Below are 15,353 nucleotides of genomic sequence, written 5' to 3'. Positions count from 1 at the left end.
TCTGCTACCAGGAGAAGGCACTCGCAAGACCATGTGCTGAGGGTGGCCTTTCAGCTTTGCTTCCCTTGTTACAATGCTTTTTTTAACTTTGAGGTTTGCGGGTTTTTTCCTTTTTGTAAGTTTCCACCCCACTTTCCCTGCAGGATACAACCAATCTCAATGTGCATAGATTGATTAGCATACTTTGAAAATGATCCCAACATCCTGCTCACAGCAGGGCTAGCTTCTAACTTGCATAGTTTGTTCACAGATGGTAAAGAAAGGTAGGGGAGATTTTCCTGTTTCCAGAATTCGTTCAGATCAACATCTTATCCTTACTCTAGTGTAAGTCGTTGTTTAGTTCATCACGTTCACAATATTTATGTGAGCAACTTGTACATGCTGGAACATAAGACTTTGGTTTCAAAAGGCATGTTGAGGCCATTGGTTTAATTCTGTACTGGTATGAAGACAAAGACTTGTGAAAAAATTATACAATAATTTTTTTTTTAAAAAGCCCTCATTTTTCTTGTTAAGTAATTATTCACAATGTGGAAAAAGTACTTTTTTTCAAATTTAAATAATCTGTATAGTGTTAGTTTGTTCTAGTCTCAAAGGGAAGAAAGAATTATCTTGTTTACATTTACATGGTTCATCTGCCTTTGTCATGCTCCCTGTTATTTAGAAGCTCTCTCAACAGATATGTTCCAGGCTTCTTTTTTTTCTCTTTTCAATTAAAAAATCTTAATTCCCTCTAATCATATCCAGTGGCTGAAATCTTTTTAGTTTTCTTGTTCTTTTCTTCCTCAAGATGATGCCTTGGAATGGATTTGTTATGTGTTACAATTATGAGCTAGAAATATTTTGGGTTCTCTCATAGACATAACATTGAAAGATAATTGGGAATTACTCTGATGTTGATCTCTCAGAGGATTAGTATACAAGCATGATGTGTAGGAACAACTTCCAAGAGCTCACACAATTTTTTCTCATTTCATTCTTTCCTTTCTTTAACTCTACTGTTCAGCTGTGGTTGTTACTTTCTTCAGTATTATTTTCTGATTAATCTTCATAATTATTAGGAATTACCATATGATTTCTTTGTGAATCCAGACAATGAGATGCAAATGGTGAAGCTGAAGAGTTCTTTCTCTAACACTGGCAGGAGTTACAGGAGAATATTTCCTGAAGCAGACCTGTAAAGCTGGAGAAGTGCAGGACTTCTGTCACATCTGTTTGTACCAAAGGGGAGTGAGAACCTCCTCCTCTTTTGACTATTGGGATTAATAAACCAGTCATCATGGGCTCTGAAAATGGTAACTACTTTGGAATAAAAGACCATAAACTCTGGGGGAGGAAACAAGGTAATTATTGCTGTCTTGGCTTTGTAGCATTTTCTTGGAAAGACATCCATTTGTTAGGTTTGGAAACACCGCTCTTTCCTCTTGCTTTTTCTTTCTGTATGCGTCAATCCTTCTACTTACATGCCAATGACTTGCCTTAGTAGCTAATTCTTCAGATTTATTAGATGTTTGTGAAAGACTGACGTCTTGCCTGAAGACTGACATCATGACTGAAATCATGCCTCATTACCCCTTTTTTGTTTCCATCTGGAAGCCAATACTTGTTCTTTCATGCCTTCTTCCTTGCTATCACCCACCCCCTATTATCGCAGAGAGTTTGAAGGTTTTGTCTGAATTGGTTTTGTCAACCCTTTAGAAATGAAAACCATTTCCATTTCCTCACTCTTTTCACCTGTGACAGTATCCTGCTGCTCTCTCAAGAATTCTTGATGGCTTTGTTCTTTAAAACTAGCTCTCTGTTCCCAAGATGAAGTCCATCACAGACTAGTGAAAGGTAATATCACCGCTTTGATGGAGATTGCATCCATTCTCTGCAGGAAATTTGCCATCTTGTTTGCTTTCCCTTGCAAGGTTGTAGCAGAAAAAAAAAGGGACTAAAAGGTTCCAATTACTCACCTGCTATTTCCCTCCTGTTACTCACAAGCCTATTCTGACTTTGTGCTACTTCTACTGATTTGTTTACTACCCACAGTTCACAGCTGTAATCCCAGTCTGTATTCTGAGTGGCCTTTCTCAAAGGCTGTTATGATACTTAACACCTTGCTTCAGGTGTGTGACACCCTACTTGAAAACCTACATTGCCTCAACTTGTTCAACAAGGGGTACTTTGATAGGGCATGCAAGTCAGCACTTTTCCTGTGTGTGTCTTAAGAGATGAGGTAGGAGACCCTCAGGCACAGACCTCATTGCCTTAGTGATGTTTTAAGACTTGGGTCATAAGATCCTGCTGGAGTGGGACTTGTCAGATGATGCCCAGAAGGTCTGAAGTGGATGCATTAGCCTAGCTGGGCACATCCCCTAGTAGTTCTGCGTGCATCCTGTAGGTTTGCTCTGCCTGTTCCTGAGCGCCTGTGCCTGATTTTTTTTCTATCATTTGAACTCTCTCCTTTTGGGAAATGGCAGAACATGGTGGAGAAATGGAAGGGCAGATCTAGATATATAGCCTGGAAACCCTAGTTCCTTTTCTCCCCCAGAATCTGTTGCTTGAAAGTTGAAATCATGTTCCTCATCACCTGTAAAGCATTCCCTATTCACAGGTCACATCTGGAAACAGATTTCTCCACCATCAGGGCTGTCCATTCCTGTCCTGGACCAATTGTGTAGATATGAGAAAATAGTTCAGTTTCTGTGTCTGCTCATCTCTTGATCTCTTCACCCTCCTCTGCCCCCACCCCTGCCTCTGTCTCTCTCTCAAAAAAATCAAGAGCTACTTTGATTATGGTCACTGGCATTGTGCAAAATACCTCTAGCCAACATTTTAAAACTGCATCTTTAACATAAGGAGATCTTTAATACTGAGACTTGCTTCATTCTTCATTGGTTATGCGTGATGGCTGTGAAAGGCAGGAGAAGAGTGGGACGGGTCGCTGTGGGCAGAAGCCCACAGTAGTTATCTGGGCTTCCCCTGCAGGTGGGTAGCAGAGCGGTGGTGGCTCCTGAGCTATAGTAAATGTCTAAAATAGATTTATGAAACCATCCTGCCTTTACTGGGCTTTGGATTAAAAGGCAGTTCGTACATGAACTTCCGTCAAAATGTTTGCAGGCTGGCAGCTGGTAAAGGTGTTCTTTAAATGTAATATATTTAAGCATTTACTACAAATATTTACAGCATCTACAGTATCTAGAGCCTTTGTCTTTTGTGCACTTGATGTTAACAGCACTCCTTGTTTGCTACCAGTGGAAAACCAGACATAAAATGATTGATTGACTCAGAGGAAAATTATTAAAAGCTTCTGAGTCATTTAGAAATCTAAGTCAAAAGTGACTTAAGCACTGAAAAATAAGACTTCAACTAGGCAATTAGGAAAAAAAAAAACCAAAACAAAACCAAACCAAAACAGGCCTTTCTCAACAGTTTCTATCTATAATAAAGAACAAGTTGTACATCTTGTGAGGTTTTGTTCCTTGTTCTCCTCAAGATTCAGAGACTGATGAAGACTTCTAATTACTGGAAATTAGTGACATTCTACAGCATTTGAGGCCCTGCTGCCTGGGTCAGCTTAGCTGAAAATACACACTCTGGCAGTATGTGCTTACCTGAACAGGTATCATCAAGTTCCACTTGAAGAACCTTGATTTTCCTGAGGTTTCCCTCTCTCTCTCTTCCTCACACAGTGCTCTTTAAGAAGGGCACATGTTTCCCCTTGCTCTGCCTTAAGCCTTATTAGCTCTGAAACCATTTTGCTGAAGTTGAATTTAATGAGATGAAACTTCAGAAGAAACACTGGTTTGGCTTCTGTATATCAGCCAGAGAAGTTTGCTTTAAAACAGCTGGCAGGCTGCAGGGGAAAGGCAATGATGTGCAGCGTTGACTGTCAGCAGGGGATAACTTGCCTGAAAAGACAAAAACCTTAATGCCTGGGAAAATGACAGTTCATCTGATTGCTCTGTAATCTCTTTTCAGCACTGGTTGACAGAGCTGGAGATCTTTGCTATGATATTCGCAGCTGCCATCCATGACTATGAACACACTGGAACCACCAACAACTTTCACATCCAAACACGGTGAGGCCACTGTAAATCATGATGAAAGGTTGGGAAGTGGAAGGGGAAACCTGTGGGGAATAATAGCACAGCCGCCCAGAAAATTGCAAGAGCTTTTGCTTTCAAGTATTACAGGAGGAAAGTTCACTTCCTTAGGTTGCATTTATTTTTCTCTTGCTCAGCCATGTACAATGGAATGCCATGTATTCTAGCTTCCTGAGCATTGTTTCATACTAATAATCAGGGAAAAGGAAGGTCCCAAAACATTTCTGCGTAAGGTTGCTAAACCAAATTGCTGTACGGAGTGATGTATTTTGATAAAGGTGTAGTTTTTGAAGAGATATTATAATTCAACCGTTTTTTCTCTTTGTTGAATTTGAAGAATCAAACATTAACTGCAAAAATCAAGGATTCAATAGTATCTGTATTCATCAGTGAACTACACCTGTTATTTTTACTTGAGTGGAAAGCAATACCTGGAGCAAAGGGATAGGTTTGCCGTAACCTGGTCAGAGATACCATTCTTTAAAGCTTTGTAAACTGCTAGACAATAATTAGCTGATCCCAAACCAGACTGGAACAATGTATTTTTTAAACTCGTAATCTTCTATAAGGCTTTTGGTTTGGTGCAAGAGAGAAGGAGAAGATGAATATGGCGGCAAAATTCAGAAGTGTGCAAAGATTGTGAAATATCTAGTTGCAGTGATAGTTGGGCATCTAATGTCTGCCTATGATTTTGACAATGTGAGTGTCCTGGTAGCAATGACAGAATGTCCAGATGTCCTCGACTGACACTGCACACTTGGGCATTTCTAAGATGCATTGCATCTTACCCTGAATTAGATGTCTGGAGCATGTTAGCTGAATCATGCCGTGTATCACAGATATATAAAGGTTTCTAGGATAAATCACACATATGCTCAGGAAAGCTTGGGAACATAGAAGTTTGTGTCTCTGTTCTGGACTGAGCCACACCACTTCTTACAGCTTCAGGCATGCAAGAATTAGGGATCTGCTGTATTTCCCAGATACTTATAGAAGAATTCAAGGAAGGACAGTGGTAATTTAATCTCTGTAACACTGCTGACGTGGAAGTCCCGGACACAATTTAACACTGAACATGAGAGGGTGTGAACTGTCAGGGGAGAAAAGTAGACACTGCTCTCTGGGAAGCAGAACTGAGTGGGGACTGTAACAAAACATACTCACCCTCTGTTGCTGTTAACTTCCAGCAAGACCTCTGTCTTCAGACTGGTTTAGCCTTTCATCAGTCTCAGACCTGTGCCCTGGAGCTTAAAATAAGACATGAAGTACCTCTGGTCTTACTCTATCCCACGGGCAATTGACCTCCTGGACAGCATAGCTGAAAGCAGTTCAATTCTATCTTGCTTACAGCCAGTTTGCTGTTCTGGAAACAATATTAAGACACGTCTTGCAGTTCTTTCCTTGGGTATAGTCAGGCTTTCATATGAGACCAACGCACACAAGAGCTGGAAAAGAGCCTCATGATTCAGCTCTAAATTTACGTCTCACCCAGCTCTCAGCAATTTTTTTGTGAGTATGTAACAAAGAGACCAGGTGAGTCTCAGCTGATGAAATAGTCTTAGCAGGGAATTTGTCTCTTTAGTTTTCTTTTACTGCATAACAACAATGAACAAAGCATTACAAGTGCTCTTAAAATGCTTCTATCTGTGCTACAGAACTAATCTTTGTAGCTGATCAGAGGAAGACTTCTGAATGTGAGGCTCTTTAAGCAGGGAAGAAACTTAACCTTTCCTGTGTTTTCTTTTAAATGCCAGGTCAGACTCAGCCATTCTATATAATGACCGGTCTGTGCTTGAAAATCACCATGTTAGTGCTGCGTATCGCCTTTTGCAAGATGATGAAGAGATGAATATTTTATCTAATCTTTCAAAGGACGACTGGAGGTAAAAAATGATGTGGTGGCTGCCTAGGAACATTGCAGCATCACCGCAGACTGTTATTATCATGTTTGAATGGCAGTATGCATTGTTGTATATTACACATTAGTATTTCTATTGCTACAAGAAAAAAGGGCTTTAAAAGGTGTTTGTCTTGCTTATTTCTGCTTTTGTTTTTTACCTCAGGTAGTGAGACTAGAGTTGGTAACAAAGGATTGTAATATAAAACTGGACTCCCATCTAATTTCTGAGTTGCACAGAGGCACCCGTTGTGCACATTTGTTTGGAACGGAGCGCAGAGCTAGCCTGCTGTCTGTTCATCCTAAAGCATAAACATCACCTTTGTCTACCTAGCCTAGAAATTATAAATGGGACTTGATGCAAAAAAGAATCCAGCCCGAGGAGCATAAATCAGTGTACTATATATGCCAAGGTGATGTAAGAAGCTGTAATTTAAAATAAGCTTCATGCAACATATGATTTATGTACCAAAATCGGTCCATGATTTGCTTTCTAATAGCAGACAGTTCAAATGGATGAGGGCTTTTTATGGGGTTTTTTGAACTCCAAGGGGTGGTGCTTTAAAAATAGCCCAGTGTGCTAGACAGGAAGAATCCTGCTCCATGGTCTTTCTCACAGGAGGGGAAGCAACTTGTGGGCTCTTACGTGATGCACAGTGCCTCCTGCGTATGCTTAAATGTGGTATGGTGCTGAGCAGCCAGTTCATCGTATTTTAATATAAATGTGGGGAAAAAAGCCCTTCTCCGGGGCCTGGCTTCTAGCCAGCTGGTCAGCGAAGGCTCTGCTTGCTAATCCGTTTAGCCTGAATTTCCTATTTATTTCAACTTGTGGACAGGACTGCGATCCTATAGCTGAACAGCAGAAATAAACTCAGGAACTTATGTGGTTGATTGCAATCAATGTGAGTGTTGTGGAGGAGTGGCCTGAGAAATTCTATCCCCCAATATAGAAAATAGTCTCATGGTGGGCAGCAAGCAGGAACTTAAAAAAAAAAAAAAAAAAATCTGCATATCTGCATTGAGGTGTTAAAAATCTAACTTATTTTTTTTAGCTACAGCTGGTAATGCCTTGTCAAATATTGGCAGCAAATTACTGCTTCCTTTTATGTTGGCGGGGGAAATGCAAGGAACTAGCTGACTAGAAACAGTGTCTTGGAGCCACTGTCTACAAGGAACAGTGGAGTAGCTAGTTGAGTGCACTTCATTGCATAGATACAATCTTTAAGAAAATGGCTGGCTTTTGCCACTGAAAACTGTTTTTGCTTGAATCAAAGCTAGCTTCAGGTATTTCTCACTGATTCTGTAGTGTCAACATGTGTGTCCTGTTGAGGCAATGTGCTTAGAACCAAAGTTTCAAAGACTAACCCATCTCCTTAAGAAATGCTGTAAGTGCCTGAACAAAGCTATTGAGTGGTTTGGATTGCTTATTTGTTCTCTCTCAAGTAGGGCTTCATTATTTTGTAGCTGCTGACCAAGCAGCAGCTGCAGAATAAAGGCCATTATCTGGATGTGCTCGAATTCCAACACGTTGTGATTTTTGTGTGCTTTTGCTTTTGACTGCCAGTTTGAAATCCCGTAGGCAAACATTTGGGAAGCACTGGAAACATCAGCTGTCTTCATCAGGATCTGCGCTTTTAAAAAAAAACCAACCATGAATCCCGGAGTTTCACAGACTGGCACTCAAAAACAGGACCCTCAGTATTGAAGGATGCTTTGGGAAACTATTAAAGGGTGTCCAAATTTAACATTATTTTTGTAGACATACCTGATAAATCTCTCTCAGCAAAAGGCCCAAGTGATGGTTTTTGGAAAGCAAATTCTTAAGTGCTTTTCTGAGCTGAGCTGTCACTCCTTTTTTTCACATTACTAGTAAGAGAAAATCTGATGGTCAGCGGATTTTGCAGTCCTAGGTGTCTCTGTGGATCTTCTCACTTTTGTGATATTCAGTCACCTAGTTAGGGAATATCTTTTCAGGAAAGAAATGTAGAAAATTAGGGCTACATTCCACTGTTGAAAAATAAATGAGCACAGGTTTTGTAAGGAAGCTACAATCAAAGAGAAAAGAGTTGAATGCTTACTAGTACTTAAACTACATGTTTTTCTCCGTTTAAAAAAACATTTTGCTTATTAAATATTTGAAAATCAGTTGAGTTGCCTCGTTTCATGAATCCAATTTGTGCAAGTCATCAAATAAATGAAGAAACTGTAACAAAACCAGATCACAGTGAATTAAGAAAATAAACTGCAAAGTGCACAGATGCTTTACAGGATACTGTTATAAATGTATTTTCTGGCACTGTATTTCATTGTTAATAATTTCCATGCAATTTATTGAAACAGAGTATGTTTAGTGCAAGCCCTTTACCATCAAGTACAGGATGAAAAAAGCATCTGGAAAATGTTTGGCTCCTTAAATCTGTATTGGAATACAGCTTTGTGAAGTAACCTTTAATGCAGTGCTGACTCTGTCAGTAAAGCTGCTTGGGGTCTTGTCCCTCAAATAATTCTGACCCTCCTTGTCGATCAGAGTTAGTCCTTTTGAGACTGCAATGAGAAACCGTGAAATTTTATTTTTGATGAAACACAACTTTGGTCAGAGCCTTTTGTACATAATAGAGTGTGTGTGGTTGCATAATCACACCCTTTTCTTGTAAAAGTTTGTTACTCTGCATTCAGGATGGGCACATGAGTATTCTTGAGTGTTATGCCTTCAGTGAGAATCAGCCATTGAAAATGTTTCCTTGAATGTAGCATTTTTCCTATTCATTTCCATAAGAATAAAGTACTGAGACTTGAATGGGACAAAATGAGCAAAATAGCTCACTTCAGGAGATGTTCCTGTTGGTTCCTAGCATAGGGATTAAGTGATCTAAAATGGCGTTTTTCCTCTCCCTTTCCCATGAGTGCAAGGGGATGCAAGGATACAGCTCTAAGGTGGACACTGATGTGGAGCAAAGACACATCCAACAAAATATCCTGCAAAATGATGTCATGTTCTCTGAGGCAAGAAGGGTAAAAACATGAAGTAATTATTCAAAAGAGGAAATTAAGGTATTTGCCAGATGGATCAATACAAGGCTTGGAAGTCTTTAGCTGTAAAGTCAGCCCAAGTCTCTCTCAGCAATCAGTAGTAAAGATACTGTAAAACTGTGCTTGCTCATGAGGCTGTGCCAGATACCATGTTTACACATGAATCATCTGCAGGACATCGGTTAGAAAACAGAAAATCACAGCTGTGATATTGGCCACAGGATGAGTTATTATTCAGCATATGACAGGAATAAACCAAGAAATTTACTTCAGGGTTTCCTCTTCTCCAGTTACTTTCCTGACCCTATTCCCTGACAACCTGCTCTCTCCACCTAATTGTTCCTTTCCCTAATTCTGCAGGGGTTATTAAAAGGCATGGGCAAGTTAGCTGAGAATTTATTTTCATATTTTGGAACTTGAAACTTTTTCTCAGTGGTAGGTTGTAGGTGTGAGAATGTGAAGTCTTCCTGGCTTCTGGCCTTAGGGAAATGGATATTCTACCATGAGAGAAAACATCTGGAAGTGTAATGAATAATATTAAAATTAGTCAGCCAAGCAGCACAGCCATGTCTATAAAAACACTGTGAATCCACAAGGGATCTTCAGTTGAGGGGACCTGCAAGAAAACCCATTCAGAAGCTGGAACCAAGACATAATATTCTCTGCAGCAACTAGTATCATGTGACTTTATTTTTGTTGCCACAGACAGTGATCTAAACGAGGGTGAACAAGAAACCCAAGCACAGTTTTTCACTCTGCCACAGATCTCCTGGGTGACTCTGCCAGCACACTTTTGTGGGAATTCATTTCCCCTAGTGTGAAGAAGCAAACTGTCTAAGCTTTCTTCTTACTTAAGGGAGCAAGGCAGTACCTCCAAAGGACAATTCGTTCCGCTTACATGGAGCTATGGAGATGCTGATCTCCATCCAGTGTCTGCAGCAAAACCAGCTGACCTGGCTTACATAGAAACCTACAGACAGCGGAAGTCTGACAAGGACAGCAAGGGATGGAAGGCTTGAATGAAAATACTTCGCGCACAGTATGTTCCCACAGTGGTTGTCAAGACAAACAACAGAAATCGTTCTGAAGATGGACCAGAGCAATTGAAGGCAGACAGATTCCAGAGTGGTGATCAGACATTGCATTTTGGGTTCAGCCGGCAGCTCAGAAAGCGGCCGGCCCGCTCAGTGGGGAGAACAAATGGTAGGGAAGGCTCGGTATGTACAGGATAGGATACATTTGTAAGTCATGCTCTTCCTCTTCTTACTCCTGTATGTCTCAAGACTCGATCCAGGCTTCCTGATTCTGACTGGAGTTGTGCCAGTTGCTCCTGATTGTGTCTGAAGAAAAGAGGAGTTAGGTCAGGTTTGCAGCTGGTACAGGTGCATACTCAAAACCTCCCGTGAGATCCTAAACTGGTCACTGCCACTTTCAGGGCCATTTGTAAATGAAGTCAGCAAGAATAACACAGTGCTGAGTGATGGGAATTGCATTGTAATGGTGAGCAAGTGGATCCCCTTTTTCTCCTGAAACCCTTGAAGAAGGGCAGTTTTCACTTGGGGCTGGCCTGCTCCGAGAAGCGGCTGGATGGCAGCAGCTGCCCAAGTGCAGCAGCCCTCCTGCCTGTGCATGTTCAGAACTGCCTTTCACACCTTGCTGCTTCTCAGTCTGTTAGCAATTTAGCTGCAGCTCATCTGTGAATGAATGAGTGCTGTCTCATTCTAGCCCGCATTGCCACCGTGCTGCATGGGGTTCCATCTTCTGCTTGTGAGCACAATCAAGCTAGGCAAGGGTTAAAACAGAGAGAGCTGGAAGGACACGAAAATACAGGAGTAAGCAATGCAATAGTTTGGATGGTTTTGCTCTAAGAGGGAGAGAGATGATGTAGCAGATAAAAAGAAAAAAAAAACCAAACAAACCAACAACAAAATAACCCCCCTAAAGCAAAGCAAAGCAAAGCAAAGCAGAGAGCCCCAGTGGTTTTACTTCCATCCAGCGGAAACTCAATATGAAGCCCTTGAGGCGCACCCAGGCTGCCAGTTTAGTGCATTCCCTGGTTTGCTGCAAGCCCTGGGCTCCAGTAGCCTGTGCTGGATACCCGCCGGTCTGCCTCATGGCTCCACGTGGGAGCACACCAAACAGTGCTGTTGGTTAGAAACCAGGCTGTGACACAGTAGTTGGTGCCATGGCTGGCTCCCACCGGCTGCGGGCTTAGAGGCCTTAAAGGCAGAGGAGCTCAGGAGCTCACAGAGGTGTTTTTTTCTGTAGTACCCGTTTATGTGGCAAAGCTCCACTTCCGTGTTTTATTCTTACCATCAAGATGGAGCTTTTTTCTCGCGTGTCATGAAGTGGAGTTGAGATGCCACTTCCCTGCAGGTGGGCAAAGACCACTCGCATTTGAATGCTGCCATTCTTCTTGTTTGACCAGTGATGCAGGAAGCAGGTAGGAGAAATGAGCTTGTGGCTTGTGTCCTACCAAAGAGAGCAGGGATGCAAGCTGGGGGAAACCAAGCTCGCTCTTTATTTATTTTTATCGCAGGCCTTTGGTGTCCTGAATCGCCACAGTGCACGTGGCAGAGAAACAGGGTGATCTTCTAGGTGGCACTGGGTGAGGACGGCAGTTCCAGGGTTCTGGCAGATCAGCAGCGAGCCCCAGCCCTGAGCCTTCCCTTCTCCCAGCGGCACAGCGGCGGTTCCCCCCGCCTGCCCGGGCGTGCCCTGTGCCCCAGCCCCTCACCGCCTGGGAGGCGCTGGCTGGGCCCGCACCGCGCGGGTCAGCGTCTTCCCTGTCCTGGGGTGACCGGAACGGGCGCGGGAGTCTGCAGTCTCAAAAGTGCCAAGTAGGAGAGAAGAGCATATTTCTTGTAACATTGGTTCTTATGGGGTTTTAGTTGGCTTGTAATCGGGTTTTACTGGCTTTTTAATTGTTGAGTGGCTCGTCCTGAAGGGAAGCTGCTGCGAGTATACGTGAAATTGCCAATGTACAGGGATCTGTAATGTAGGACATAGTTTTAACATGAGACATCTCGTGTTTTACAGCTTCTCTTTTTCCTGTATTTTTCCTGTATTTTACTGTAATGTCTATAATTTCATTTATACTTTTTCCTAACTACCCTCTGTAGTCGTTACCCAGTTACCCACTTATGTTTTAAAAACTTTAACTCCTTGCCTAGTAAAGATAGGACAGACGTTGGACAGTCTGAGAAAACTCCCCAAGTACATGCTTAATAGCAGGAACCTGAAGAAAACAAGTGCATAAGAAGATGCCAGTGTCAAGATAAGTGACTGAAAGCTGGAACAAACAGGAGCTGAAGGATGGGTGAAGTAACTCTGTGACCAGATATGGACGCTAGAACCCTAAATTTCACTAATAGACAGTGTGAGAAAGGCTGTGGGGACTCCTAATGAGGGGAGAAGACCCACACTCTATTTTTACTACACATGCTCAGACTATGTACATGTATTCTAAGAAGCCATTAGCATAAGGCTGTTTTTTCTAAGAAATCTAATGCATATGTATGCTTTTTATGTATATATAGTCAGACAGTTTTGTTAGTAAGTGTGGCACTTGTGGTGGAGAGATCCCCAGTGCTGACCAGTGCTGGAAAAAGAATACCTGCTTAACAGTTATACTCAGATCTGACTGTTGAGGGAAGCTCATTGTTTCAGTCTTGCCAAAACATGTTTGGGTCAGAACAGAAGTCTTCTGCTTCTCCAAAGGAAGAGCTCCCTTTCCATCTGGAATGCTTCCTGGGATAAGGGAATTGTGCTGGCTTTGGCTGGGACAGGGTTAATTTCTTCACAGTTGCTGGTATGGGGCTGTGGTTTGGATTGGAGCTGAAAATGGTGTTGACGATACAGAGATGTTCTTGTTATTGCTGGGCAGCGCTTAGGCAGAGTCAAGGCCTTTTCTGCCTTTCATGCCACTGGTGAGTGAATGAGTGACCGAGTGAGCGAGTGAGTGAGTGGTCTGGGGATGCACAAGGAGCTGGGAGGGCGCAGGGTTGCCGGGACAGCCGACCCCCACTGACCAAAGGACACTCTGTACCATACGAGGTCATGCTGGGCACAGGAACCTGCTCATCCATGGTGGCGCCATCGCTTCGAACGTCATTGTCTCCATTCCTACATCTTCCTGCAGCTTCCTAGGCCCAGCATGACCTTATGCACTGTAAAAGCTGTTGAGAGCAGAACGTCAGTTAAGGAGGAACGGGAGGTGTTTTTCTTTCCTCCCAGTGAATAGATGGCAACCAGTCTGCAAACAGAACTCTTGCTGACTGTGGTTGAGAGAAGGGAAACTAAGCTGCTATGCAAGTGTTGCTGGTGACAGCTTGCTGTGCCTGTGCTGCCACGGGGACAGCAGATGCCAGCGTGCCCCTTTGTCCTGTGTCCTTCCAGCCCTCTGCTTTCATGGCTTGGTACAGTACAGAAAGGCAACAAGGCCGACTTTGAAACCGTTACTGGTGTCGTGGGGGAAGGTGACACCTCTGCTATTTAAGAGTTTCTTTCTCCCTTTGTCTCGTGCTGTTTTGTCAAGGCTGCTGTGCAGAGCCCATCTTGAGAGGATTGTTTGTGTTTCCTTTGGGTTGGATTTTGACTGGCTTTACATGACAGAGGGGGATGGTGCAGGTGGGGAGGAGGTGCTGATGAGCACTGTCATTTTCATGTAACGAAATCCATTCTGGGTGATGGAGATCTCAGGACATCTTTTCTCTCTTCATTCTGTACGTGTTGCCGTGATGTCGCATAACCAGGAATAAAGCGGGAGACAGGTTTAGCTCTTCGTGGCCAGAGGGCAGCTTGTCTCTAGGGCATTTCTTTGCCCTGAGTTGATAGGCAAGTTACCTTTATTGGAAAATGTTCTGTATGACCATGCCTGTGAATACTTAGCCCCGTGCAGCTGTGACTCCCTGGAGGAGATTTACTCAAGGGTGGGTCTGCCTATATCAGTTTGATCTAGCTGATAGATTAGAGAGGTATAATCCTCCTTCCTTCTTCGTCAGATTGCATGTTCTCTTCTTCAGTACAGTTTTAGCTTACCTATTGCTTCAAGCTTGGATAATTTTTCTTGAGTCAAGTTACTTAATAGAGCACTCAGGACAAATCCTCTTTAAGCCAATTAACTCTGGTCCTTCATGAACTTCTTCCTGAATACAAAACTGGGTTTGGCTCATTGGGAATAAAGGAGAAGAAGGTATTGCAGAAATAGCAGGGGGATCTCTGACTTTATAATCCTGCTGCTATCACTGGAAGCAAGAGCTGAATTTGCCTGCCTCTTCTCCATATGTCAATAATAATCATCATAATAATAACAACAATATGATACAGCCTATGTATTCAGTGCTGTATTTTTGCACAGTTTCACAGCAATGTGTAGACATTAGAGAGTAACGTGGCCTCTTCTCTTACTTTACTTCATCTTTGAGACTGTAAAACATATTTTCTGAAAGGTAAAGAAGAGGAAAGTATATTGGTTTACTTGTGTTTCCTCCACTTTCATCTACTACACTTCTCTGATATAAAGGTGTTAGCCCAGGTGAAAGAGAGATCACTCGGAAGCACGTTCTGTAAAACACCAACAGGCTTTTGTGCATTATTGGCATCATTAGAAACAGTCCAGTGATAGCTCAGTGGAAACTGCTCTTGCAGACAGTTTCTGGGGACTGTTTAGCCAGGCTCTGCAGCGCGTGGACTGCAGCACCATCATGTGCTGCGTAGACTTTGAAGACAGTTGCAGAACCAGAGTGCTAAAGCTGTGCGTATCCCAGGCTCATTCTGACTGAGCAGCAAAACCCAGAATTGGAAAAACACCTGTCTTCAATTCTCTCTCTAATGTGTTTCAGCCTTCTCTCAACCTGGCAACAAATGCACAGCCTGTCATCCTCTAGCGTATGTCTTGTGAGCTTTTCTCTCCTGCATTCCCTGTGTCCAGTGAATTATCCCTGTCCATGCGCCTTTCAAAGTCACCCACTGCTGTGATGCCTGACATTTGACGTGTCAAACAAGAGCTCTTCAGTATGAGCATACTCGCTTTTTTGATGTCTCTGCAGTATGTTTCCCCTCTGTTTTGGAGGAAACAACGTTCTGAAATATGTGCAGAGGTCAGAGAATGTGCATATTGCAGATTTACGTCTATGAAAGGGAAAGCAGAGCTTGTGTGCTTGTGAGCATGTGTCCATGCTGGCACTGGAGCCAGTGACTCATTTGCTGATCTCAGCACTTTGCTTTTGTGCTCCTACTGTTGTAAGCTACTCACAAAGTATCCCGTGGAGGCCCTGATGGTGGAGTTGCAGTCCAGAGGACATAGTGAAGTGTCTGCTCTGTCCCAGGAATAA

At 42.7% G+C, this 15,353-nt stretch overlaps 1 protein-coding gene across 4 annotated transcripts in view; it reads left to right on the top strand.

Moving 5' to 3' along the window:
* The window catches only part of PDE1C (phosphodiesterase 1C), a 391,546-nt gene that overhangs the window by 312,475 nt on the left and 63,718 nt on the right, over positions 1 to 15,353 (top strand). For all 4 annotated transcript variants that reach the window (XM_074900989.1, XM_074900987.1, XM_074900988.1 and 1 more), the window contains 2 exons: positions 3,967 to 4,067; positions 5,846 to 5,974. In XM_074900989.1, the coding sequence (XP_074757090.1) occupies positions 3,967 to 4,067; positions 5,846 to 5,974 (230 nt within the window). The remainder of the gene's footprint in view (positions 1 to 3,966; positions 4,068 to 5,845; positions 5,975 to 15,353) is intronic.

This window comes from Athene noctua, chromosome 2 (genome assembly GCF_965140245.1).
Source record: "Athene noctua chromosome 2, bAthNoc1.hap1.1, whole genome shotgun sequence".
Classification (NCBI taxonomy): Eukaryota; Metazoa; Chordata; class Aves; order Strigiformes; family Strigidae; genus Athene; species Athene noctua.
The sequence above is the reverse complement of the archived record's forward strand: the minus strand, read 5'-3'. Positions and strand labels throughout refer to the sequence as shown.